General features: G+C 39.1%; 1 protein-coding gene across 9 annotated transcripts in view; it reads right to left on the bottom strand.

Moving 5' to 3' along the window:
- Positions 1–27,077, bottom strand: part of PCLO (piccolo presynaptic cytomatrix protein) — a 343,040-nt gene extending 315,963 nt beyond the window's left edge. For all 9 annotated transcript variants that reach the window (XM_021384447.1, XM_021384450.1, XM_021384451.1 and 6 more), the window contains exons 1-3: positions 26,612–27,077; positions 19,785–21,024; positions 7,084–8,484 (exon numbers count right to left, since the gene is read on the bottom strand). In XM_021384447.1, the coding sequence (XP_021240122.1) occupies positions 7,084–8,484; positions 19,785–21,024; positions 26,612–26,841 (2,871 nt within the window). In that variant the 5' untranslated portion in view covers positions 26,842–27,077. The remainder of the gene's footprint in view (positions 1–7,083; positions 8,485–19,784; positions 21,025–26,611) is intronic.

The raw sequence follows: 27,911 nt of genomic DNA, 5'->3' as shown, positions 1-27,911 counted from the left end.
CAACAAAAGATTATTCCACATTGTAAAACAGAAAAAAAAAAGTATCCTTATCACAAAAAGTACCATTAAAATATTATTATAAAGTTCACTAGAAGATGTTAAAGTTAGATGCAATTAATAACACCTTAGGTTTCAGAAGACTTCTTCCTTATTAAATAACAAGACACCAGAAAAATTTCTACTGACATAACACAGATGAAGATCACCTGGCTCAACGCCAGGTCAGTAATCTTCCCCGATTATCTACTTTAGATTTCAGACTTCTGCCTGACCCTCAGTAACACACTACTCTATGAACTGTCTGATTTCCTAATGGCACAGGGAAAAAATAGACCACACAGCAGAATCAATGCTGAAAGCTCTATGCTAATTGTTCACCTACACATTTTTCACATTTTTCATTTGCAAAGTGCAAAGACATCTAAAGATAGTATCAAATCATTAATGTTGGCAAAGAAGATACTGAATATGAATTCCAGCCACATAAGGAAAATAGGCAGCTGCACAGGATGCGTTTGTGTGTCAGCAGCAGAGCTGCAGTAGACATCCCTTCAGATTTCACACCATCAGTGGCCACTACCAACATTAATAAAAGCCATCTGCCTTTGCATAGCTTCATGTCTATATCCCATTGTTTGTTTCAACAGCAGTTAGCCATCCTTGGAGTTCTTGCTTCTGAGAGGCAATTTGGAAACTTTTCGAGGTCTGAAAACACAATAAGCAATTAATCATGATGATAGTATTTCCAAAGGTCACACTATTACTCTGAGCACTGAAACTAATCTTTTTCATTCCTCGAATTTAATTTCAGGAAAAAAAAACACAACAATTTTATGGTTGTAACTACTGGAACAAAAATTTAACAGGAACACAGTCTTGTAGATAATGTCACGACTACATGACTCTGGAGATCTAAAGGAGTCTTGCTTTCAAATTCTCCTTCAAGATCAGCACGTTCAGGAGCAACCAACAAAACCTGGATGCCAAATAAATGAAACTGCATGACATCACTTTCTGAATAACAAGTCCTACTGAAATGCAAGACGTCCATTCAGGTAAACCTGTGAGTAAATTAGGATGCTCTCAGCACCCTAATTTTCCATTCCGCAGCAATGGAAAATTCAAATAAAACTATTATTAAGTTTTAAGTCACTTGGATGCAGTAGCTTATTATTGGCTTCACTTTCCCTGCTGCACCATAGAGAACACAAACTGATGAGGTCTTGAAGGGGACCAGGAGACAGGAAACTTGGCTGTACCCTGAGCTGGGGGTGGGAGTCCTCATGTCACACATCTACATATTTGCAGATCTTCATTTTGTGTATAGAGAAAGAAAACTAAATAAACCACTACCATACTGTACTCAACCATCAGCAGGCATAAATATTATCTATAAAAACAGCCATGACTGATTTTTTTTGTCAAACAGTACTGCTTCTGAGTGAAGTATGCTCAAAGGCACACCAATATCAGCTCCCAAAAGGGATTCCATCTAATGTCTGGGTGCCAAAGCAGACAATGCTCAAAAGGAACAGCTCAAGCCATATGCAAAGGACAGGAGTTCAAGCCTATGAAGAACTGTCAGTTGAAGCAGGTTTTTTTGGAACACAGCTTTAGCTTGGTATCAGAGAAGAGTGGAAGCCCCAAACACATTTAGAAACATCTGGACAACTCAAGTCTGTGTCTTTAATCATCTAACTGCCTCTGCAAAGATGGATGCCAGAAGCCTACCTCTGTTGATGATGCTTTATTTGTAAGGTGAATTCCAGAATGAAACCATTTTTCAAAAATATTTATCTGTTTTCAGTTTTCAGGATCATTCCTCAAAGGGTCGCTCCATATAACCTCTTCCATTTCATATATACAATACACGTGTTTTGCAGGAAATTGAGAAGAGCTGAGTTCTGTTATAAAAATATTTCTATTTTAATGTGATTTCTATTATGCACACAGAATTAGTCAAACAGGAGAAGCAGGATATCTCATTTGTAGTTAAATTAATTTCATTCTGAGAGTCAAGAAATACGCTAGGGGATTTATTATCTAACATGCACTCTGTTTTCAATGCCAGATTTTATCTTTCAAAATAGTAATTAGTATTTTTAATGTTTTCTCGGTTATAAAGACTTACCTTTTAATGGATAAAATTTCCATAAAATTTAGTGAATGCATTGTGTTAGCCTAATACATTCTGTATTACTTGGCTACCATTATTAAAAAATAATAGCATTCACTTCCTTACAATCAAAGTTTAAAAAGGAGCTATAAATATAAGGGGAGAGGGAAGAGGCAGAGTAGATAAATTATGCAGCTGAAAGGAATGGTTGTTTTTTCTATCTTAAGTGCAAATTCTTCTACACTGCTTCCCAGACATCATCTGTTTCCAAAACAACTCATTGCTAAATACCACAGAGGAGACAGGAACCTCTAATAGGAGTGAAACTTGCCAACTTGCAGAATGGTCTGTGCATTCTCTAACAGGCAAAACAAGATAACATGGGTTGGTTAATAAATTAAAGATGGGCAATGGGTGTCACCTCCAATGATGCAGTGCACCATTTTAAGGATTTTCACTGGACTGTGGATGGCTTGTTGCTTCACAATGTTCCTGCATGTGTACTTTAAGAAGCCTGAGCCACATTTGGGCATTAAATCACTGGGCAGGTTTTTAATTTTATTTTCACTTTTAAAGCTAACTATTTAACCCTGAGTACTGAGTCATGCCTGCTGAGATCCTTGTTCCATCTGAGGTTGGACTTAAATGAAAGTTTGGAAAAAGAGAAACTGTCAGAATTATTTACATCAAAGATCCAACCATACCAGTACCCTTCCAGCAGGTTTCTTAGTGGAACATACAAGACCTCAGTATGCATTCAAGTACCTGACAATAAATTACAACAAGAGTGCACTTCTGATGTCCAGAGAGGCATAGATCAGTTCCAAAGTGCTATCTACAGGGCGGCTCCAAAAGTAATGCCTCCTATTTTACTACATTGGCTTACAATGTCAGAAGCGGATGTTGGTGGTATGGCAGTAGAGGTTGAACTGTCCCACCATTATTCCATTACATTCTGTTGCTGTGCGACAGATGGCAACAGAGGGGCAGTCTGACAAAATGGCATCTGACATGGAAGTGTGTATGAAGCAAAAGTGTGTAGCAGAATTCCTCCATGCAGAAACAACTGCACCCACTGATGTTTATTGCTGAACATTTATGGAGACCAATGATTGGATGTGAGCACAGTGAGGCGGTGAGTGATGTTTCAGCAATGGTGACAGTGAGGCACCTCCACTGGGGCAGAGTTGTGTGGGTTTTTTTTGTTTGTTTGTTTTATGAGCATGGCATGCAGGTTCTTGTTCATTGCTGGCAAAAATGCATAGCTAATGGTGGTGACTGTGTTGAAAAAGAGTGTTTTGTAGCTGAGAATTTGTGCTATCAAATAGTGCTGTTGTGCTTTTGTATCTGTTGCAGTTTCCATGAGAATAAATAGGAGACATTGCTTTTGGAGCACCCTCTGCACTGTTAATTCTAAATGTTCTTACTGGGAGAGCAAAGTACCATTTTTCTAAACTGGTTAAGCTATTGAGATTAGTGAAAATACTGTTCTTACTTAGAAAAGGAGTTTCATTTTTTTGTTTTTTTCCTCTATCCCTGGTATTTGTGGAGACAAAAAAAAATATTTACTCAATTTGGTCTAATAAGTAACAGTGGGAAGTAACCAGAAAAGAACCCAAATTCTTTTAGTGAGTTAAACGTATACACTTCTTTTCTTCAATTTAACAATCCAAGAATATAGATTGGAGAAGGATCATCGTGGTCATTGTTCATAGACCACATTAAAAAGTTTCACATAGAGAACATTCACTGTAATTAACATATTAAGAAACATTACTCACTACATAACATTGTTTATATTATCTGCTCTGATTACATCTCTGACAGATAACATCTTTTTCAAACACAAAATCCTTTGTAAATCTGGGACACTATGCCTTTTCTGCCCTTCCCAACTCCTCCCTGTCCTTCTCCTTCATTTCAAATAATTCTCTCCTTTCTATAACCCCAATAAATTATTTCAAACATGGAACATTTTATACTCCCAAGTACACTTCCAGATAATTTTATAGCTATCAGTAGACTAAAAAGCGCTTCTGTTGTTCCCTTGGCAGTTCTATTAGATTAGATCCATTAGCATACTCACATATAAACATTACATTTTGAGCTCTCTCTATTCTTAATATATGACTCTTAAGATGTTGTTCTTTCTTGTTGCCCATAAAGATACTATGGATATGTATTTCTCAGTTTTTCTGTAGCTCAGTTTTAAATCTTTTGGGCTTTCTGTTTTGTTTTAATTATACATTAATTCATCACAGGTTCTATATTACTGACCCTGGTGCCTCAACATACTTAATTACATTATAGGCAACCATCTCATTCCTGTTCAGTATTCTGAACAGCTTCACTGAGTTTTAAATGCACAAAATGGTCGTTGTCACACAATTCATTTCTAGCTTCTGCAGTTGTGATCCTGTGCTTTGTTACTAAAAATAGAGCTGCTTGCAACTACCTGAGCTGGAAGGCTAATTACAGAGCTGGTAAACAGTGCTCCTCCCTGTTGAGCAAATGGCAGAATAAGGAGTCTGTTAATCCATTAGAGCACAACATGGTCCTGTGGATCTGAAATCTATCAAGTGTCATTTATTTAATCATTTGAAGCTGTTTGCTTCATGGATAAATTACATTTAAGTAAATAACTGTTTGACTGTTGGAGCAACAAATCAGAGGGAAAAAGAACAATCAGCTCACTTTAGGTAAAAGTATTCTTGCTTAATTTCTCAGCTCACACAAACCAGTGCAATTTCACTGAAGTAAATAGCATATTGCTTAGATTGAGCAAAAGTCTAGTTCTCTTATTTCCTGCAGAAGAGGGGCTATCAAAAGGCTGTTTGCAATGGACTATAGAAAGAAATTTTAAACGTTAAATTTGTCATATACAAGCAAGAGCAAGTAACTCACTGTAACAAAGTGCATTCTCCCCTCTAAAGTACTCACAGCCATGTCTGCAGCACAACCATGCACTGCCTCCAGGACATCCCCTGCTAAAAGTTCCTTGGGTAGAAGTGCCCACAGAGTTTAGATGTTCCTCTGTATCCATCTATGAAACACATTTCCATGCTGAGTCAGACTGATTCTTTCCATACAGCTCAATACAAGCTTTATTAGTGACAAGGTTTGGACCATCACACACTCAATAAAATCTACCCTGTTTTCAGCTGTTACCAGGGCACCAATATATAGATAATATACAAGCAGGTGTTACAATCACTGTGATATAGCTGTGACTCTACAACAAAACTATAAAGCACCCATTACATTTGTACACTCAAAACATGTTCTGGGGTCAGGAAGGAACATAGCCTATAACCAATTTTTCTCTTTGAATGCAGAAAATATCAATAAAAAAATTAAGCATAAAATCAGAGCAGACAATTCAAAAAACGTATCTATTTATCCTTCCTAAGCCTCCAAAAATAAAAAGAAAAGTAAATAAAGCCTCCAAGACTGTATTCAACACATTAGAAAATAGTTTTCTGATGGAGAAGAGTATGCTAGTGAGCATAAAATATTTGGTCATCATTATGTTATACAACAGCCACATACTATATGCAATGCATATAGGGACAGAACTGCTATCTGTCTTAAAATACATTATTTGCACAGATCATATGGGAAAGGAGAGGATGAGCTCCCTCTTCTGTCTCCCATCTTCATGCAAATGAAAGTCAAGCTGTCCTCAGCCAAGCAAGCTGTTCTTAAGGAAAAGAGGTTTGCCAATTTTTAGTGAAAATCATCAGAAAAAGAAGACTGAAAATTGTGGACAGAGGTGGAAATGTGTAGTATAATAAAGAAGAAAATGCAACAAGGAAAAAAAATGTAGCAAAGAAAGGCCTGAGGAAGTCAGACTACAGAAAATCAATATTATTCCAAAAAGCTGAAATGGAGAGTATCCTCTGGTAATAACAGAGATGGGAGAAAGGAATCAGAATACCGTCTTTCTCATCGCTAGCAGAAACACAGAGAAGAGAAATCTGCACACCACAACGCAGTCCCAACACCACCAAGCCTAAATCAACGCTGAGGAAGTCAACTCATGTTCAAGGACTTGCGTAGCTGTCATTTTAGTACATTTCACCAGAATGTATACATCTTGTTTCTCTGGTATTCTGTGCATGCACGCGTTTTTTTCATTTAAAACCTAAGAGAGAGAGTGTGTGTGTATGTGGGGCAAAGGGTTGGACAGTGATGTAAGAATTTGTATGCATTTGATGGTTTTCAGTGCAGAAGCAACAAGTTGATGGAATCTTGTCTTTCAATCACTGTATCTTTCTGCATTTTCAGACCTTTCTTTGTGACCTAAATGACTGCTCTACACAGTAACCAACATATTTTTAAGGTAGATAAGAAGTACTCATTATAGTAGGAAAAACATCTTTCCACTGATAGCATATTCAAGAAATTGATCCAACAAAAAAGAAAATGCACAACAAAAGAAGTAGCAGGGAAAATACTGCTTATTTCTCCCCAGCATTTACTCTCACCTTAGGGCAGAGATGTAATAAACTTTAGCCCAGGGAGCCATTTCTAATTTATTCATTCAGATTTCAAAGACAACACCAATAGCCACTTTTCCCATGAACCATACAGACCAACTTAAGCATAAATGTTAATGTAAAATACTAAAGCATATGAATAAACTTTATCACATGATGGACTAGAAAGTACAGTAGTTTGCTATGCAATAGGAGCACCAGCTTTAGATGATTTGATAATTAATTATCAGCTCACGCCCCAAAAAACTAGCAACCAGTCACACAACACACTCCATTAATCTGCAAAAAAACTCATTGGAAGTACTTTCTGACTGCAGACCAAGTTTCATACAACGCAGATATTTAACTTTAAAATGCCACAGACTAAACATTCAAATTTTTCCTTAGCAAATCAACAGCTACAGAATCGACACCCCAGCACAGGGAACCTGCTGGTAGGAACAGTAAATACAAACTCTATCACCTTACCTCAGCTATGTGCGGCATTGGGTTAAATCCACAGAGGTTGCACACAACTTTCTTGCACTCTGTACATGTATTAAAGTTGGGAGGATCCTTAGAACCAATATTTAGTCCAGTTTTACAAAGGGGACAAGACACCTTAGGCTGGCTGGCTTTTTCTTGTTCTGACAGCTCAGCAGGTTTCTTAGCTTCAGCAGCCTGAGGCTTGCTATCTTTAGCCAAACTAGGTTTCTTTTCTAAATCAGATCCTTTAGTTGTTAAAGTACTATCTGCTGCCATTGGTTCCAATTTTTCACTAGCAAGAGGCTTGGTTTCTTTCTTTGTGGGAGCAGCTTTTGGAAGAGGCTGAGCCTGAGTGGCCTCTTTGGGGGGTGCCTGAGAGGCCGTAGGCTGTGAAGGAGGCTGAGGCTGCTTTGCAGCAGGTGGAGCAGGGCCTGATGTCTGTGAGCCCGGTTGACCAGCTGTGGAAATTAAACTTGAGGCCTGGCTGAAGATTGAAGCTCCAAATCCAAAAAGTTTCCCAGTAACTGTTTCCTGTGGTGTTGTAGGCTGAGGCTTAGGAACATCAGTGATGCCTCCAAGATTAAGGCTAAAACGCCTGGATTGCTCGGGAGTTTTCTGAGGCTGCTGGGGTTGAGGTGCTGGCTGTGCTGACATAGGCTTGGGACCCGTCCCTGCTTGAGGGCCTTTGGGAGCTGGTTTTGTGTCAGGTTTTGGGGCTGATTTTGTTTGTAACTTCTTAGGATCATCTCTCACTTGTGCTGGCTCAACGGCCTTCTGAGTTTTAGCATCTGATTTAGACCCAGACTGAGATGCAAGCTTGGGATCTGATTTCTGTCGAGACACTTGTGGAAGTGGTTTGGAATCTGGTTTGTCCCCAGCTGGATGCGTGTCCGCTGGTGGCTTGGTAGTCTCTGGCTTTGGGGAATCTGTCACTTTCTGTTGAGTTAATGGAGGCCGAGGATCTGCCAAATCCTGTTTCACCCCCGGTGCTGCAGAGGTAGGCACAGTATCCGTTGTAGGCTTCTGTACACTGGGTTGGTTTTGCTTCTCTTCAGCCTGTGTTGGTTTGGCCTGATCAGACTTTGGAGTAGGATCTATTTGCTGGAAGGTGTCAGAAGGCTCAGCATCAGTTTGCTTTGATTTTACAGGGGGAGACCCAGGCATGGATGGTTGCTTTTTCTGTGGTACAGGCTTTTTAGAGTCTGCTTGCTGTGAAGGATCAGGTTTTGGGGAAGCATCCTTCTTTTGACCTGGCTGTGACTGAGGGGAAGGTTTAGCTGTTGAAGTTGGAGTTGGTGTCTTCTGTTTGGGTGGAGGCAGCTGTGGCCCAGGACCATGACCTGATGCTAGGTCCCCACCTAACGCTCTTTGCATCTGGCAGTTTAAACAGAGCCATTCTTTAATCTGCAGGAAAAATAAATAATTTTAAAGGTATTAGACAATGTTAATAAAGTCAACGTAATAACAGCTTATAATAATGCATATACTGTTGCAATATTTCAGATTTTTCTATAAAAAGGAAGAAATATAACCACTAAAACTGTTTTGCAATTAAAATGCTCAACTGTTGTTTTTTTTTCTGTTATTCTTCATGTCCCTGTGATTTGAGCAGTCATTGAGCCCATGCTTCTAATGACTTCACATTCAGTTTACACACAGTTTAATACCAGAGGATAAAAACCTAGCAGAATGAAAAAATACTCTGGAACTTCATGAGGCCCAGCAGTGAGTCATTCACAGCAATGAACTGCCAGAACAGGAAAAAAAAAGACAAATTCTGCTAAAATAGTTTGACAAATCAAGTCTGCTGACAGCAAACAATAATCCTAATTAGAACAAAGAAAATGCATAATTATCTTTAAGTTTACAACTATCAAGCTATTCACATAGTTTATGGTTTTGGTAATTTATTACAGGACACCAGTATTAGTGTATGTGTATCTAGTGAATTAGGCACAGAGGTGAGTTACTGGACACCATATGTAACAGAGACCCACATTTTACCACCAGTTTCAGAGGGCAAGCCTTCATTCAGAATCAGTAACAGGTTTTGCCTAAGGACAGATGTTGGAAATCATAATTACATTACCCAAAATTCATTTGTAATCAGAAGAAGTTCCTAGGGCAATTACTGGAATTTCCCTCTTTCCCAAAATGAGAGGGAAAACCTATTTTCTACTTAATGCCAAAAAAAATAAGGAAAAAAAAAAGCACAAACCCTAGGTAGCCAAGCTTTCCTTCACATTTGCAGAGCCTCACAATCTGACGAAGCATCAAACGTGTTAAAGCAACACATGGCCAAGAAGCATCACATGCAATTTTCCACATCTTCCATTGCTAGCAGAAACTTTATAGGCAGCAAAAATGCCATTCAATATGGGATGGATTCCCATGGGCCTGCAAGTAGATACCTAAGCCACTCATCTGCAGCCCTACTTCTGTTCTTTACTTCTCTCTGCATATGAAATTCAGCGTACCAGCTATGATATTTGAATGCACCGTTAGAGCAGAGGAAAGCTGCAATTAGGAGGATACAGAATATAAGACCTTGCCCCTAAGGGTGAAGATTTTTGGATCCTGTTTCTTACCCTGGTCTGAAATCTCTCCTATAACACAGGATGAATCTGGAAATTATATAACATAAAGATGTATTTTGGCTGTGTAATATCAGAGGTCATTAAAAAAATAATTACATGATGTCATGGACTGAGGCAATAAATTCATTATTTTGTCATGTCTTGCCAGCTTGACACTTTTCAGCAGCAAAAATTAATGAACAGTTGGATCCCATTCCCTAAAACAGTTACTCCAATTATGCTGATAAACATGGCACATACACACTCTGAATACGAGCTTACTAATACTAACAGATTCACAAAGAGATGCACCAGTCTGGCCCCAGCTGCAAGTTTACAGTAATCAAGTTACTATTCATAATAATACTGCTTTTATCTTCCATTCTCAGAGCATTTTATTTTACAATTGTTTTAACAATTTTCTGATCTATGTTCAACCCAGATAGCAAACTGATGTTAAAAGGTGAAACCAACTGAAACAAAACTGCAGCACTTGTTTAAGCTCTGCTCTGAATTGCTGAAGGAATTCACAACTGCACAGAAGGCCTAAGCAATGATGATATTAGGCTCAACATCCACATTGTTTGATTGGTGGTCAGTTCCCATACAAGTCACCTGTCCAAGGGAGAATTTCAGCTGTAGTAAGTCAGTCTTAATTACGAGAGCTGATTTTAGATATCAGGAATGTAATTTGATTATATAGATATTGCTACCATTTCTGGATCATTTCTTAAGGATTTCCTCGAAGGTTTAGTTTTAATCAAAGACTAGACTCAAGTCACAGACTCCGAATATCCACCTTGGCTGTCACAGTGTTCTGTCTTTGACAGGGTGGCTCACATTTTTTGTATTAGGGTGGTAGACTCTACTCCACAGTGCAAAAAGAAGATTCCATGAGGAATTTTTTAATGTACCTGAGCAAAAATGTCTTTTCCCACTAACCACAGATCTTTTACCGATAGTAGGACAATGCATTTTGCATGGTGATTCACTGCTCCTGTATTTGAAGGAAAGAATCCAATGACACAAGAGGCTCAGAACCGCCATTGTTCTCCTGCTTCTTTCTGCCATCTCCACTTGTGGGTTTTTGTTGTTTGTTTGCCCATTTGCTTTTTTTAAATGAAAGTACTGCACTCTAAATAAGAGCCAATCCTTCCTAAGTATCAAAGATATTTTGTGCATTCTGTTCCATTTTGCAGTGGAACCATGGGTTAACAGGTACCTATCTGTTCCCACTCAGAAGCTGAGTATCTTCCAGTATATTTGATTTTAAGTCACTGTGAAACCTTCAAAGACTCAAAAATAGTTGCAGTTTTGAGTGAGGCTACAGAACAAGTAGTCTGGATATTTCTTATGTTTAAGGTGCTCCAACTCTAGATGCATTTATAAGCACTTAGGTTCAACAGATAGCTGGACCAATCTGACCATAACATCAAACTGGAGTCTAAACAAAAGTTCTGTACTACAATTTTCAACAAAATTTGTGCAGAAGACAAAACTTGGAATCTCTTAAATGTATTTTTTTTGTCTTATCTTAATATATACGTATGCATATACGCACACACACTCAGTATTAAAAGTGAAACCTTTAAAAGGAAAAAATGAATTTGCTGCTCCCACAGCTGGACTTCTAAATGGAAAATGTAGGAAGTTTTACTTCACTGTATTATTTTTTAAAAATCTTTCTGGTTTGGATACAAAATTCCTCCCATGCAACTCAGTGAGGTGCCAAACCCCTCCAGTCATTATAGCTTACACACAACATCTCCAAACATACAAAACTGCACAGAATTAAGTTCAGTAATTGGAGCTGCAGGAGTTCAGGATGAAGTGCACTACACGACACATTTTGGTAACAAACACCAGCCCATTCTCTATACTGAAATTTCAGAGATTTTTAAAAACATTAACAGAAGTGGGCTTCTGTTGAACACAGATTGCCTTTGTGCGTTACTATGCTTGATGCAAAACTTAGTAAAACTTAATAAAATACTAATGTTCACCTATCCTTAAAGATCTTACTGGACAGCAGTTCTATGTATTCCTCATCTCTCTACCTAGAATTGAAAGGCAAAACTTTCCATGACAAAACAAACACATGAGCTTTTGTTGATCCTGTCCACTTACAGAAGAGATTATTCTTAGTTGTTCAGAATTCTAAGCTGCCTATTTTTACACTTGGAGGTGAGGTGTTATCTTTCAGAAGAAACCCATTAGTAACTTCCTTCACCCTAAGAACCGTGCCATCAAGTGTCATGACTAGGACTGAAAACGTGACAAACTTCACATAGCATTTTTGTTCACATTTAAACCACAGAATACAGAAAGTGCTATCTTGCTTTCCAGCTCAGTGATGTGGAAGCTATGTGCCCTCAAAACAACAAACAAGTAGTTAATATATATTTTATGCACTATCATCCATAACATCTAAAAATTTTAAAAGCTTTATTTTACCAGCTGGGAGCAGCACATGAATTTACTCATGACATTTTACTAACTGGAGCCTGCTCCTTTCTGTGAAAGTATTCAGATTTGTTCTAACTACGAAACATAACCAAAACCAATGTGAAAACTGTCAGAGAGCAAGTACATTGATTGGCATGCTCAGTTTCTTTTCTTGCAGATGATGTAGGGGAGGAAGAGAATCCAGCTTGATTCAAAGATTCCACATGTACGGTGAGAAAGAAATTTTGACTTACAGATTGAACGTTTCATATAAAAATTACTGGCACACCATCTATATGAAGCTCTTGGAAGCCATTTTAACAGTTGTTTTGCAGAACAGAGCTGCATTCTAAGACAACAGGTCTCATTCTCATTTATAATAGCCATTTGGCACTATAAAATGAAACACTAAAATATGCATTAAAATATTAAGATCTCTTTACATTGCCACATAAATGCAAAGATTGATAGAGGCTTCACATTGCCAAGGAGATGGAAAAGGACTTTGTTTACAAAGCTCAGCTCCACCCCAAAGCTTTATCAATAAAACATGTTTCTTGTCCAGAAACATATCAGCTTGTTTGGTACCTGACAACTTCATAGAGAAGGAAAGTAAGGAATCCAGATTTGGCTCTCAGCAGACATTTCTGACAAGATGATATGAGAAACATGAAAAATGAAAACACTTGAGCCCATGACTTTATGCAGCTTCAAGTAAGGTGGTATAATACTGTAAGAAACTAGACCAGAAAACACTGTTCTAAACAAAAAAGAGCTACTACCACAAAACAAAATAAATTTGTATTTCAGCATACAACTGGAAGGGTCTTCTAAGCAAGACTTGGCAATTCTGGAAAGAAAAGGTCTCCTTCTACACCATCCCTCCAAAAGATCTCAGCTATTGAAGATAATCACAGTGAAATAAACATGTAACTATTGAATATTATGCAACTGATACTCATTGGAGGCAAGAGTTAATCACTGAAAAATAAATATTTATCTTTCTTTCAGATACCAGCTCTAAAAGGTGACTGGGAAATTTATCAGGAAACACCAACTCAAAATGCTGACAAAAACACTGCTGAGTTCATCAGCAGCATGTTCCTCAGGTATCAGTTCCACAAACTGCAGTAATGGTTATGAGCAGTATAGCTTGCACCTAAACCAGTGTTCAAACAAACTTTTTAAATATCCATTTTCAAACCCCATTTTAAATGTTACTTTCAACTCAAAAGTTGTTTTAAAACTACTTAAATGTAGATGAACTGTATTACGCAGTTATCGCAATCGTAACATACTCTGCTATTCTGCTTAAATTAGTAACACAAAAAGCTATAGTTTGCGTTTGAAGTATGGGTGTTTGGGGAACTATTATTCCACAGCCTATATAATTAAAATCATAAAATAGCCAACAAAATCCTTTTGACATTTTTTTTTAAATGCCAAAATCTCTGAAAGTGAGTTTTTACAGCCAAGCATGTCTTTAAGGCACCTGATGCACCAAACAAGGAAAAAGAATTTTTAATACAGCTCAGGCACTGCATCACGCATCACTGCAATAAATGCTGATTGCTTTCATTAACTGCAGCTAGATTCAATATACTAGAAATATATAAATGATAAGCAAAGAACAGAACTGCAATTCAGAAGTGCAGCAAAGAGAAGGTTAACAAAGTTCATCTGTGCTGCACAGAGTGATATGAGGGAGTATGGCCGGGATCTGAGCTGGGATTATGCTGTCTGCTGGGAGCAGGGTTGGGCCATGCTTCCTGCCCAGTGAATACCCAGCAAACAGCATCCCTACATCACATGGCCTAACATAGTAGTAAATTACAGTTGCCGAGCAACAGCAATCCTGGTGCAGATGGCTCACTGCAGTTGACATCTTTAGCTATGCAGATTAATTTATTATTTACTTGTGTTAAAAACTGGACAGGACAGTTATCTGGACTAGTGTGGAAACACTGCAATATATTGTGGAACGCTGTCAAGCTAAAAAAAACATGGATAAAATATTTGTCATACATAGTTGCGTGCTTCTTCCATGTTCTGACCCTTTCCTAAAATAACAACAAAAATCAACCATGGCATCAACACCATTAATACACCTAATCATAAACACAAAACAGCAATTTAGGCAAGCAGTATTCTGAAAGAGAAATTATGTGGGAGTGTGCTTAAGAATATTCCACACACTGTATTCTGTACTAGGGACAGAAATAAAAGAATGATACCAACATCATTTCATCTCCAAAACTGGGAATAACTTCCACTTCCATACAAACTGCAGTGTTAGTAGTACCCCAGGACCCTTTGAAGCAACACAAGCATTTCACTCAAACGTATTCCAGATTTTGATAATCCTTAAAAGACAACCAACTAAACAAGGCTTATCTGAATCTACCCTCTGAACAGTGTGAATCCAGACTAAACACTATCCTCTTTTACAGAATACCTCTAGCTTTACTTTGCAATAGTTAGAGTGGATATATAAATTAATAATTTGAGAATTTTTTTTTTTCAAAAAGAGCTCTGAGTTTAACACATTTCTTTACACCTCATGACTATAATAACTGATGAGTTACACTCAAGTCCTTTTTTCTATTTTGCTTTACTGATCTAAAACTAAGCATAAAAAAAAACTTATACTTTGTGACATGCTATTATCCACTGTGACAGCAGATACTTTTCTGATTATATCTCATTTCCAGGCCATGTTGCATCCTGGTTCTTGTGCCCTACTACAACACAGCAGTGCCTAGACTAAACTGCATGGAAGATGTGAATTCAATCAGTAACTTCCTTCACTATCATGTTATCCACAAAGATTTAACACAGTCATTTATATTAATTCTATTACAAGTATAAGCAAAATTTGTTTGAATTCACCAAAGGAATTACAGACATCTTCCTTAAGTAGTATTGTAAATTATTACATTTTCATTTCTATGGAAAAGCTAATAATAATAACTGAGGAAAATGAATGCTCTTCTGCTTAAATTCTCTTTAGTTCCTGAACATATTTCATGTTCAAGCATTTGCTACTGTTTAGGATACATGGGAATGTAGCACACTAATAAAAACAAATACCAAAAATCATTGTGAGCATCTGAACCAAATTATTATACTCTTCAGTCACCAATGGATACTGTAGGATTGCACATAAAAACGGCTTCAGAAAGAAAAAGGAAAAAAATCAAGGGTGTAGTACCTGGAGCAACTGGTAGTGAAATTCCCTAGCTCTACTGAAAGCAGAAAAATACTGACACCACCACCACTTCCCTTCCACTCAAGAAATAGTGAAAATGTTTTTATACTTCCTGTTGAAATGGGGGGAGGGGGAATGGGGAGTGCAAGACCAGTAAAACATTCTATGTGGTTTGAAATCAGGCAGTGCAGGCAAGGCAGTATGTGAGGGATGGGCTTGTCTATACAGAGATTGCAGTTGGCGATGACACTGTTCATCCTGTAGGTACGGATGAGGGGACAGGCAAATAAACTGGACGTTACTGTGGGAGTCCACTATAAGCCATCAACTAGGATGATGATACCAATGGAACACGTTTCCCAGGGCAGTGGGCATGGCTCCAAGCTGCCAGAGTTCAAGAAGCATTTGGACAACACTCTCAGATATATGGTTTGAAATTTGGGTGGTCCTGGGTGGAGCCAGGAGTTGGACTCAATGATCTTTATGGGTCCCTTCCAACTTGGCGTATTCTATGATTCTTACTAGTCCACAGATTAAAATTTACATCAGTTATCAAACATATGCACTGGTCACTTAAGTTTATCTACAACAGTTCATGCTTTTTTGCCTAGCTTCATCAGAAAACAGATAAACATTTAACCAAATGGATAGTCTTTCAGATGGCCCTGCTCATTTCAGAAAGCCTACTCGTAATTCAGATCATCTACACAACTGAGTCCTTTTCAAGTTAGTGCTGGCTTCTGATGGCTGATCAGAATATTTTCAGGAAAATGGATGTGTTTTTTTAAATAAAAAATTATCATCATGTAATAAAATTAACACACCTGCTACAAGTTTCTGATGTATGTAAAAGAAAAAAGGCCAAGAATACCAGTCAATAAATCTGTTTATATAATTTTTCCCAGTACTTTATGCAACTGTTGCTAGGCACTCATGTGCCATGGTGATGAGTGAGGTACAAATACCTAGACAGATTAGAGAGACATATGTTACTGAACACATTATGTATGGCGTATTTTCTCTCTGGACTGCTGTGCAAAACCAAGATACAGCCTATTCCTCTTCCCTAGGGGGTACAGAAATGTCAGATGGTTCAGAAAAACAGTTCAAAGGATCTGACCTTGTGGCAGTAAAGTATCACTTTCTGCTCAGAGTTGCACAGTTCTCTCTAGTGAGTAAAAACAGATCAAGTGTATGTACTACTGCATCTTCTAAGGAAAATGAAAAAGGTGAATACAAATACAAAAAAACAGCACTTTCCACAATGGTTTATCAATGCATGCAAATATTTCCTGAGATAGTTTGTAAACCCCAGAATTAGCTAGAAATCTTGAATATTGAAACTTCAAAAGATTTTCTCTGGAGAATGAATCCACTCTGCTAGTTGTGAAGATAAAACTATCCTGTAAGAAACTTATAAGATATCAAGGAATTTAAGGAGGTAGTTCAAGCAGCTGTATAAAGGAAAATGTCAGAACAGAATATCAATCCTTTTCTAAATAAATGCCTTTTATTCTCCCCACCTCTGCTCTGGAAGTATTTCTTTAAGACAGATAAACAAAAACAATAAAAAATAGAGGCTAAAAAGGACATGGAAAGGGTAACAACACAGGATTACAGAATCATGAAACTTGGCAAAAAGGATAATGGTAAGTCAAAACACAACAGTAAGAGGTGAAGATAAAGTCAGTAACTGTGTGGGTAAGAGAAAGACTTTCGTTCAATAACATTTCAGAAGGATTCAAAGTAAGAGTAATCAAAAGAAAAGGCACCACAGTCAAGAGAATTGACTGCTAAGACAAAAATCATGGTTTTTGTGCTAGACAGGAAGAAATGTGTGAATTATTATGAAGGACTAATTACAAACTTTTGTTAATAAATCTAAATATTGAAAGGAGAAACGTTTGAGAATATCTCAAGTAGGAACCTTTGCAGATGAAGCAGTTCAAATTTTCTTATGTGCCAGAACAGGTTCTATTACTTCATTCCAACTGTTCAATAACATATTCAGATGTGATTTTCATTGCACTTCACTGCAGATAGGAGCAGGACACCCACAAGGAAGTTTCACCAAGACAGCTGGTGGTGCAAAGCTGAGCAAATGAGAAAAGTCTGAGTGGGAGTTAGGAGATTAGAACTAATAGCTGAATAAATTAGATGTCCAATACCTCCATTTACTGAAATGCTTTCATCATGAAATAAATGCATATCCTGTGTTTATTTCAATGTGTAATATGAAATGCAAATTTCCTTTTACATATGTATGTAATCAGTTAGTCTTAAATGCAGCTGTATTTATTGTTTTAAAGCCCTGAATTTCACACACAGAGTATCCACTTCAAAAACTAGTAGCTTCACAGAATTTACTTTGAGATCTTCTTACATAAACACCCTTTCTTTCCCTCTCTCAAAATCCACTTCACTTAAACATACCATACTTGTCAATCATTTCCACAGAACATCTGAAGTTCCTAAAGGAAGCTGAGCTCAGAGCTCTGAGAGATCCCAGCAAATCACTAAGGAAATAGAGATCAGCATCCACAAATAAATCTAACAAATTTTGGTTCTCTTACAAAAGTTCCTCTGTAATGTCATAACACTACTTGTTCAAAATATAATCAATAAATCTTTTTTTTCCACTGTCTCCAGAATGACATGCTGGACAGGAGATTTCAGGTTTTAAATAATATATTTTTTTCCCCTATATAATATCCCTTGATAATATAATCTCCGAGTTTATTTGCAGATGCCCTGACATTTCTGCACTGGGCTGTTCAAGTCTTCTCTCTTCCAGTCCAGTAGATCTGCAATCTCAATTCTGAATTTCCCTAAATACTAACAAGAGAATACACTGCTAAACAATTCAGTGGGCTATCTGAATCTTTCAAGTTTAACTTTGACAATGCTAACAACAAATCAGCAAATAATCACCGGATGCAAAAAAACTACCTGTTACCACATACCAACCTAAAAATATCACTAATAAATGTACACTGAAATGCAATCTAACAAACAGCAGTATTCTTAAATCACTGCAATACACATCAAACAAGAAGCACAGTGAAGGTGTGGAGTCTCCATCCTTAGAAATACTCAAAATTGTACAGGACACAGTCCTGAACTATCTGCTTTAGGTGATCTGTTTTTAGCAGGAAGTTGGACTACATGACCTCCAGCCCCCAGTAACCTTAGTGATGCTTTGATTCTGTGATTTTAAATCTAGGGATACTTGTCAGATTGGAAATAATGTCTATACACTTCTTCCTATTGCCATCTGTTTTGGTATTAGTTTAGCTGAACAGAAGGCAAAACCAAACTCCCCAAATCCCCCTTCTGGTTGCTTTATCACTAGTCAGTCTTTACTATCAGGTCAATTTCTATAAACTGATAAAACTGTTGTTGTTGGGGAAAAACAAAACAAACAGAAAAAACCTATATCACAAAATAAAAATTAGAGTATCAGGATGTATAGGCTGATGTTCAAGAAATAAGAAGATATCAGACATTCATATGAAGCCTCATTCCCATGCACAGCAAGCAAAATTCATATATACGTATGGGCACATAAATCAAGATAGTGCAAATGTATCAGGTTAAGGTAAGCTCACTTGAAGTCCTAATATTAGTTTCTACACCATTTCTATGTTCTATAATTACAGCTAGAATGGTAATCAAAGTTAGAAATAGTCCACAGAGATCCCTTTCTTAGCATCGCACAAGAATGAAATAACTTGAGTACCACAGAGTCAAAACTCATGACTCAGGCTTTCAGCTAATGCACACCCATGCAGTTGCAAAGTAAATCCATCCCAAGTCCTTTTCTGAAACCCACAGCAGACTTATGAACACAATCATTTTCATATCCAATTGTTTATTTAGTTATTAATGTATTTTATGTAGTTCTTTAGTACTTTATGTATTTATGAACATATTAGCATGTGACTATTGCAGTCTGATTTTAAACAAAGACAAGGATTACTTAAAATCAAGTAAAATTTTAAAGAACTCACAATGGTTTTCCCCTTCTTTCCTATGAAGAAACAAGAACATATTCTTAAAGATTGTACAAATGGAGAACCGTTACCTTCCTTTTCATTACACCATTACGTTATTATTCATCTTTTTATGGTAAGGGTGATGGAGCACTAGAACACGTTGCCCAGAGAGGTTGTGGAGTCTCCTTCTACGGAGATATTCAAGGCCCATCTGGACGTCTACCTGTGTGACCTATTGTAGGGAACCTGCTTTAGCAGAGGGGTTGGACTTGATGATCCCTTTAGCTCCCTTCCAACCCATTTGATTCTGTGACCCCTCTTACTGGTAGGCATTTTCTAAATAGCATGATTATTTCTCTGAACTCATTAAGGCCTTAAATGATCATTATAATACACCATAAAAAATCTGATGTTTCAGCATAATGAAGGTAAACTTAATTTTGTGTTCTGGTAATGAACATCAATTTAAAAGTTACTCACCTCCGTTATATGAGGGTTAGGATTAAATCCACACAGACTGCAGACTACAGTATGACACTGTGTGCATGTATTGTAATTGGCCTTTTCTGGCACATGCAGTAGCAGTTCAGTGGTAGTGCAAAGAGGACAAAAGGTTTTCTTTGGGGTGGATTCCACAGGTTGGGCTGCACTGGCTTGCTTTTGCTGTGAGGGCTTTTCAGGCCCTGATTGTGGGCCCGGTGGCTTTGTAAGTCCTGGTTGTTGTGCTACGGACTTTGTGGCACCTGCAGTCTGAGAAGATGGTTTTGTAGGCCCTGCCTGTGGTGGTACTTGTTTTACAGGCCCCGTTTGCTGCAGAGGTGGCTTTCCAGGTCCAGTCTGCAGTGGTTGTTTTGCAGGTCCTGTCTGCTGAGCAGATGGCTTCTCAGATCCAGGTTGCTGTTTAGGAGGCCCTGCTTGCTGGGCAGATGGCTTTACAGGACCTCCTTGCCTTGCCGGCTGTTGAGATGGTTGTTTTACCGGTCCTGACTGTTGTGATGATGGTTTTGTGGGAGGTGATGCCTGGGATGACGTTTTAGCGCTATCTGGTTGTTGCGGCAATGGCTTGGTTGGGCCCACTGAAGGTTTTGCAGAAGTTTGTTGCTGTACAGGCTTTGTTGGTTCTGACTGTTGGAGCTGAGATTTTTGTGGTCCTCGTGGCTGGGGTGGTTGTTTCGGTTGCTCTACCTTAGAGTCTCCTTGATGACTAGGGCCTGGTTTCTGAATTTGCTTTGGTTCCCCAGGTTGCTGCTGCTGAGGCACTGGTTTGGAAGACTCAGTTTGCTGAGGGGTAGGTTTGACAGGCCCTTGTTGTTGAACTAGCTTTGGAGACTGTTGTTGAGATGGATGTTTTGCAAGACCCCTCTGCTCCTCAGGTTTCCCCTGATCTTTCTGGGTAACCTTTTGTTTCCTACCAGCTTCTTCATGGGCTGCATCTGAATCTGATATCAAATCAAAAGGATTGAATTTGTTCACAACTGAAGTGACTGCACTCAGTGGATTGGCTTCTGAGAGAAAACTGGGCATCATACTTGGCTTCTGATCTTCTTTAAAGTCAGTCCTGGACTTTGATTCCCTTAGACTTATAGAAGACGGACTCCGTCCAGGTGCCCGCTGTTCTGTCTTCAGCACATCTACTGTTCTGCTTTTACTTAAACCTGGTCCTGGATCTGGAGGCTTACCTGGCTGTCTTGGATGGCGGCTTGTATCAAGATCAGGATGCCTGCAGAAAGAAAATGCAATAAATTAAAACAATGCAAGCTACTTGGGAAAAAATAGTTAAAATAATCTGTATCTGTGCCCCCAGAAATGTTTAGGTAACAATGTGAAGATCCTCAGGTGCTCAAGTGTTCTCAATTCCAAGGCTTACAACAGAGTGCATATAAAAAGTATTTAAATTAAAATTATTGTTCTATAAAGGCTTATGCAAATATTAATTCACAGACTGACTGAGTTAGAAAATAATCTCATACAGCAACTGTGTTTAACCAGATAACTTTCTCTTCAGAAAAATGAAGAATTCAGAGCTACAACTCCTATTTTACGTAAATCCAAACTACTAACTTTCCACTCTATCCCTTGGGATACAAACATGGGGAGACAAAGAAGACCAAAAGAAACAGATGTTGGAAAATTAGCACATCAAAGCGGAGCCATACACACAAAAAACACGCAAATTACTAACTGCTTATGTACTTATATTCTGGTTATTTGTAAAAAGCTTTGATATATTTACAATTTACTATACAGCAAGGATTAAAACTCCTAAAAATCCAGGTACAGTCAGAAGTATATGGGTTCTTTTTGTCTGTTTTTTTGGCAGGGAAATATTTTCACCACCACCTATCCACTCATTACTCAGAATGTTCCAACCAGATGAAACAGATGACAGTTCACAGAGTACGTATCAAAGCTTTTTTTTTTTCAAATAGAACTATCAAAGAGCCTCCTTCCCGCATCACTCAAAAAATTCACATTGCCTATCAATAATAAAATTACGTAGAGATCTTTCCTCATTTTCTAACAGTAACGCCTTGCTTTGTTTTCATAAAGGATAAAAGAAAGCTAAGAAAATAGGAACCAAAGTCAAGATCATGTCGTTATATGCAGCATGGTATTCTACTTGTTGCTATACTCAATTGTGGCTTGAGGACATGATATTGCAAGCAGCACTATTGCCAAAGGATCTAGTAAAATATTCTATTCACTGCTATCACCGTGCTTTTGCTGGAAAATATGGTGTTCTTCTCAGTGCCACAACAGTGTTGCAACTATAACATTTCCGGTTTTCACTTTGAGAGATCCACTTAACTGTGAATTTGTTTTTCAAGACATTACATTTCTTTTGAGGCATTCATACCAAAACAACCACTTCTTACATTTAATTCCATTTCATGAGCAGAACTGTGCAGTATTTCTTTTTGCTTAATAGTTTTAGCAGAAGGCTACAGAATGATATATACTGGATACACTGAAAACTGTATTTTACACAGTTAATATTACAATGGGCTTATTATTACTGCTGATGAATATTTTTAGTCTTCATTACATACCCAGTAATAGCAAAATAGATGGACAAAGCTAAGTGGTAGCCATTTCTGCAATTGTTAGTTCTCACAACATGTGATTTTATTATAATCTTTTATCTGACTTTTTTGGAAAATTAAAAATTTTCATATAGAATTGTATTTCCAGCTTTCCATACCTCAATTTACTCTTCCCCATCCTTTGAAAAATTCTTGGCCTTAAATCTGAGAAGTTTACAATCTTAATGTTCAACTCAAGAAAGGGAGCAGGTGTGTTTCCAATGACATTAGTAAACATTTGTTAGCTCATTATTCATGATGAGGATAATACACAGAAGTCCAGTGATAATTTAGTTCCACTAGACATTTGGCATTTTTGCTATGTAGAGAAAACAAACAACTGTAAATTTTAATTAGAAGCCAGGCAAGCCTATCTTTTTTTTCTTGCAATTTAGATAAGCACTCTAGACTTATCTGAAGAAGTACTGCTTGCTAAGTGAAATGATTTCAACTATTGTATCAGTGGTGGTCTGGTACACTTCCAGCATTCACATCTGCAAGTGCTGGAAAGCTTCAATCAGCAATGCAAAACTGACAGGACAAAAAAAAATGGAAAAGGATCAACAGTACTTAATCAACAGTTTTAATAAATTCAGGTCAGGAAACGTGGAACCACAGCCAAACCTTACAACGTGAAAGTGGAAGAAAAAAAGTATCCGTTTATAAAAATTGAACTAGGACATTAACAAGAATAAATAACTGTCAGTTCCTATTGGCATGGAGTTCTCATTCAGCTTTTATTTTTCTCAAAATAATGTGATCCATAAATTTCCACCTGATCAGATGTCAGGACTTAAAATGAGATTACAACCCATGAATCTACTGAATAAAAAAAACCTGATGCTGGTGTATTCTCAAGAGCAGACTTGTCTTGCTTTTCTACAGAGCAATATTTCTAAACAATGGAGACAGAGCGTGCTTAACTAATGGAAGAAAAAGCCTTGAAAAGACATGCTTCCTGAGAAGCATTACCTCTGTCAAAAGCCAGGACTTAATCTCTTCAGTTTTAAACAGTTAGAAATTGAAGCCTTGTTTTCCAATACTATAATACAACCAACTACAGACAGACGTGGAACAATTTTAATTAAACTGCAGAATTAGAAATTTTCTGGAAAAAAAAAAAATTGTATTTATTTGAGAAGTATTTTTTTTATTTTTAAACCTTCTGAACCATAAAAAAAAAGAAAGAAACCACCATCAGTCAAAATCCAACAAACAAAATCATTTTATTCTCCCTCTCCTAATTCCTTCATTTTCATTGCCATGTTTCTCCTCACTTGGCCTTGATACACAGAGCTCATCTTTATTCATTTAAATGAGTTTTATAGCCAAATTGAAGCTTACTTTGCAGTTAAGCAAAAGTTTACCAAAAGACTATTGCTCCAGTTCTTTATGCCATAACCATAAAGAGTCCTAGTAGCCCTCATTAGTATAAATAATTTTAAAGAGAAGTAAAATTGCTGCACAATTGCAAGACAGTTAGACTCCTTTGTATCTACAGACAAAATATGTACAAACTCATGCATAGCCCTGGAAACTTATTTTCTTTTTTATTGACTTTAAAAAGTGATATCATTAACAAAAATACAAATTTCTGTTGGAAATTACATCACAACTGTTTCTTAGAAGCGTGACATTCAATAAGGGCTTCTCAGAATTTTCTCTCAAAGTGCATCTGACTTCTTGTTATTGTACGGTGTGAGCAACTTAATGAATTGAAACAAACAACACAACAGTGATCTATTCAAAATAAAAACAGCTGGATTAGATGGTTCATATATCCAGTTTGGTCATTTGTTCCTTTCAGATGATGGGAAAAATTCCTCAGCAAGTGGACGCTGACACAGTTACAGAACCATTCAATGAAGGTAGACCAAACAGAACTAGCATACAAATTAATTTAAAAAAAAATAAACCTAAAATAAACTCCTAAACTAGAGGTTTTTTTTGGGAGATGGGCAATAGAATGGAATGACTTCTATAGATACTAAGCACCCCAAAATGTGCCTGGAATCAATAGAATAATGCATTTAAGAAAAACCACCACCACTAAGACTTAGAATTTGCTTTGGGAGGGGACTGGAGGCATTCAGAATAGGAAATAATTATTAGTATCTCAGGTAAAACTGGATAACAGCTAATATTAAATTTAAAAAATCCAGTTAACAAGATGGGAAAGAAGAAAAAAAAAAAAAACAACAAAAAACCCTAAAGAGACAACCTATTAAGGACACTGGCAAAATACAAGGCTATATAAATAACATGTGTAAATATCAGTATTCCTCTTTTGATCACCATTTCAATCACTTAATGTTTGGATTGGCATAGACACATTAGGGGAAAAAAAAAACTGTTGGAAACAGCACTTGTAGGCCATTGTTAAAGAAGTATTTTCCATGCAGACTTAAAAAAAAAAAAAAGTTTGTAGCTAAGGAATCTGAGTCTCAGCAGGTTAATTCTTTACTTGAGTTAAAAGTCTGGACTCCAAGGGTTTGAATCAAGTTCTTAGTAATCAATCCCACCATTGCTAGCAAATTCCAGCAGCAAAGACAGGTATACAAGACAAGCAAGTAAAGCCATAAGAGTGGAGACAAGCAGTAACCTCATTACATTATAACAGACACAAAGTACTATGACAGGAATCACTACAAATCCCCAAGGGAAGCTAGATGACAGGCTACTGCGTTGAGTGAAGAGTTAAAATGCCAATTTTACCAAAAGCAAAAAGGCAGTATTTCACAAATATAGACTGTCTTTCTTTAAATAGAAAGAATGGTACACTAGTAAGAATATGGTACACTTTAAGAGATTGAAACTATTGTACGCTAATAAGAGGAAAAGAGTTTCCAATATGATAAAATGTGTTTGTAGGAAAGTAGAAATTTACAAATGCAGAAATATTCACATTTTAGCCTATTCTGAAGTCTCCCAGGGATATTTATTTTGGTAGATTAGTATGAAACAATAAACTTTGTGTCTTTGTATGTAAGCTGTATACAGAAGAAAATTTTAAGCTTTGTTTCAACAGAACTGATCTGTAAGATTTTTTTTCTCCTACTAACATTCACAGAAGATGGGCAAAGCCCTGAAACAGAAAATTAAATTCTACATAGTTTTATTACCTGCTTAATAAATATGCAAGATTTGATTCCCAATTAAAATATAAACATTAATCTTAGGTATAATCCCAGTGACTTCAGTACCTTACCCAGTAATGACTATGATCCCACTAACCTACCTTCTAAAATTCATTTATATAAATCTGACATTATACAGACTCAACAAGAGCCGTTTTGCACAGCAAAGGAGGTTCGCTGCATAATCCCTTCCTTTCTCGACAAACAGCCCATCCAGCACCTAAGACAGAGAGCAAAACGCCAGGCCCGGAGCACGGGAAGACGGCGAGTTCAGAACCACGGACAGCGGCAGGGGCCGAGCTGCGAGAACTGGGCGGGGAAGGCCAGCACCGGGCACCGAACCCCGGCCGAGCCGGGCACCAGGCTTGTTGCACTTCTGGCAGTGCATTTATCCTGGGATAAGAACGGAGAGGGGAAGGGGACGACCCAGTCTCCACAGATGCATAATGAGGGAAAGCCACCAGTACCCACATCGTTTAATTCTGTAGCAATCAATTTAAACCTGTTCTTCTGCCTTCCTTTTCCCCTCAAGAAAAGTAGAGGAAAAATAAAGGGGGAAAAAAATACCGGTACAGACCTCCTCAATCCATGACTATTTAATGAAGCCAAATGAGAGATGCAGAGGTTAAGAACTGGAGGAGTAATGGCTAGCAAATGCATTATGCCCAAAAGCTTTGAAAGATTCAACAAGAAACACCTTTCCCATAGAGAGATGCTTACAAAACCCATCAGGAGAGCTCCCCTGGCTGCTCCCTGAGCTGCGGGGCACCCCGACTCCCTGAGGCAAGCATACACACAGAAAACCCAAACGTTGCCCGCAGATCTCCCCCTGCCCAGACACAGAACGGTGCGACGGGAGGGGAGAGGGCGCAACCCACTGGAACCCAGAACCGCCGATATTATTAGAAACCAGCGGAGTGGGGAAAGCGCTCGTGCAGCCGCTCCCTTCCCTCCCTCGTTGCCTCCCTCCCTCCGCCAGCAGAACGCGGTGCCGATGCTGCGGGCCCGGATCGCACCGCGCCCCACCGCGAGGAGACGGAGAAAGGGGGAAGGGAAGAGCGGGAGAAGGGCGATTTTCCGTGCGTGCCTTTGCATGGGAGGCGGCTCCGCGCCGGCGAGGTTCCCTCTGGGCAGCCCCTGCGCCCTTGACATGACAGCGGCGATCTGCCTCCTCTCCTCCTCGCTCAGCTGGCTCAGGTCCGCCTCCACGCCGGCCGGGACCAGGGGCTGCGAGGGGGCCGCGGGGCCGCCGCCATCCCCAGCCGCCGCCGCCCCTTCGAGCCCTTCGCCTCCTTCCAAGCTCGCCTCGTTACCCATGGCCGCCGCGGCTCCCCGCTCTCCCCTCGGGCGCAAAGCGGGCGGAGGGCCACGCTCTTCGGCGGGTGCTCAAAGCTCCGCGGCCGCCACCACGGCCCCGCGCGGCGGCAGCAGTGGCAGGAGCAGAAGCAGCAGCACCAGGAGGAGGAGGAGGAGGAGGAGGAGGAAGAAGAGGTGCGGCGGGGCCGTGCTCGCTGCCTACAACCAGGGAGAAGCGGCGCCACCACCCGCGCGCCGCGCCGCACTCCACCGCCCCACGCAGCGCATGCTCCGGCCGCCCCCCCGCCGCTCGAACCACGCCCCGCCCTGCCCCGCGCCGCGGCCGTTAAAGCCACCGCCGCCCTCAGCAGCAGGCTGCTCGGAGCGCTGGCTGGGGGAAGGGGCTATTCCCGTAGGTGTTGCCTCTTCTCCTCTCTGCAACTACGGATGTGCTACCAATTCGGGGGGGGGAGCTAAGCTCGGCCAAAGCAGCACGGAATAAGAGAAGGTGAAGACACAGCTGGAGGACACTAATACAAGTCTCCTGTCAGAGTGGGGCCAGCCAAAGCAGGTTGCTCGGGTTGTTGCTTGCAGATGTTTTGGGGTGTCTTAGTGGAGGGAGACTTCACAGCCTCCCCGGGCCCATGTTCTGGGGCTTGAGCATCCTCACGATGACTGGCTCTGAGATGCTGGCACCTTTTCAGGACTGGTGAGCTGCAAACTGGATACAGTATGCCAAACACAGCATGAAGACTGCTAGATAGAGAATTGCCTCCTTTACCCTGTAGGCTGCACCTGTGGTGACACAGCCCTGTCTGCAGCCAGCATTCTGCATCACAAGTGTGCGCTGCTGTCCACCAGGACTTCTTCTAGGAAGCTGCTTTCTGACTTCCAAGATGCAGGGTCATTATACCCCAGATGCCACAAGATGCAGGGTCATTATACCCCAGATGCCACGCTTTATGCTAACTTCTGCACTGTCATGTGCTGTTCAGCCTGTTGCTCCTGCCTGCCAGGATCCCGGCAAGTAGACACACTGAAATGTACTTCAGTGTATCCACCACTCTCCCCAGCTTTGTCTACAGGCCTAC

This window comes from Numida meleagris, chromosome 1 (genome assembly GCF_002078875.1).
Source record: "Numida meleagris isolate 19003 breed g44 Domestic line chromosome 1, NumMel1.0, whole genome shotgun sequence".
Classification (NCBI taxonomy): Eukaryota; Metazoa; Chordata; class Aves; order Galliformes; family Numididae; genus Numida; species Numida meleagris.
This window is presented reverse-complemented; position numbering and strand designations above follow the sequence as displayed.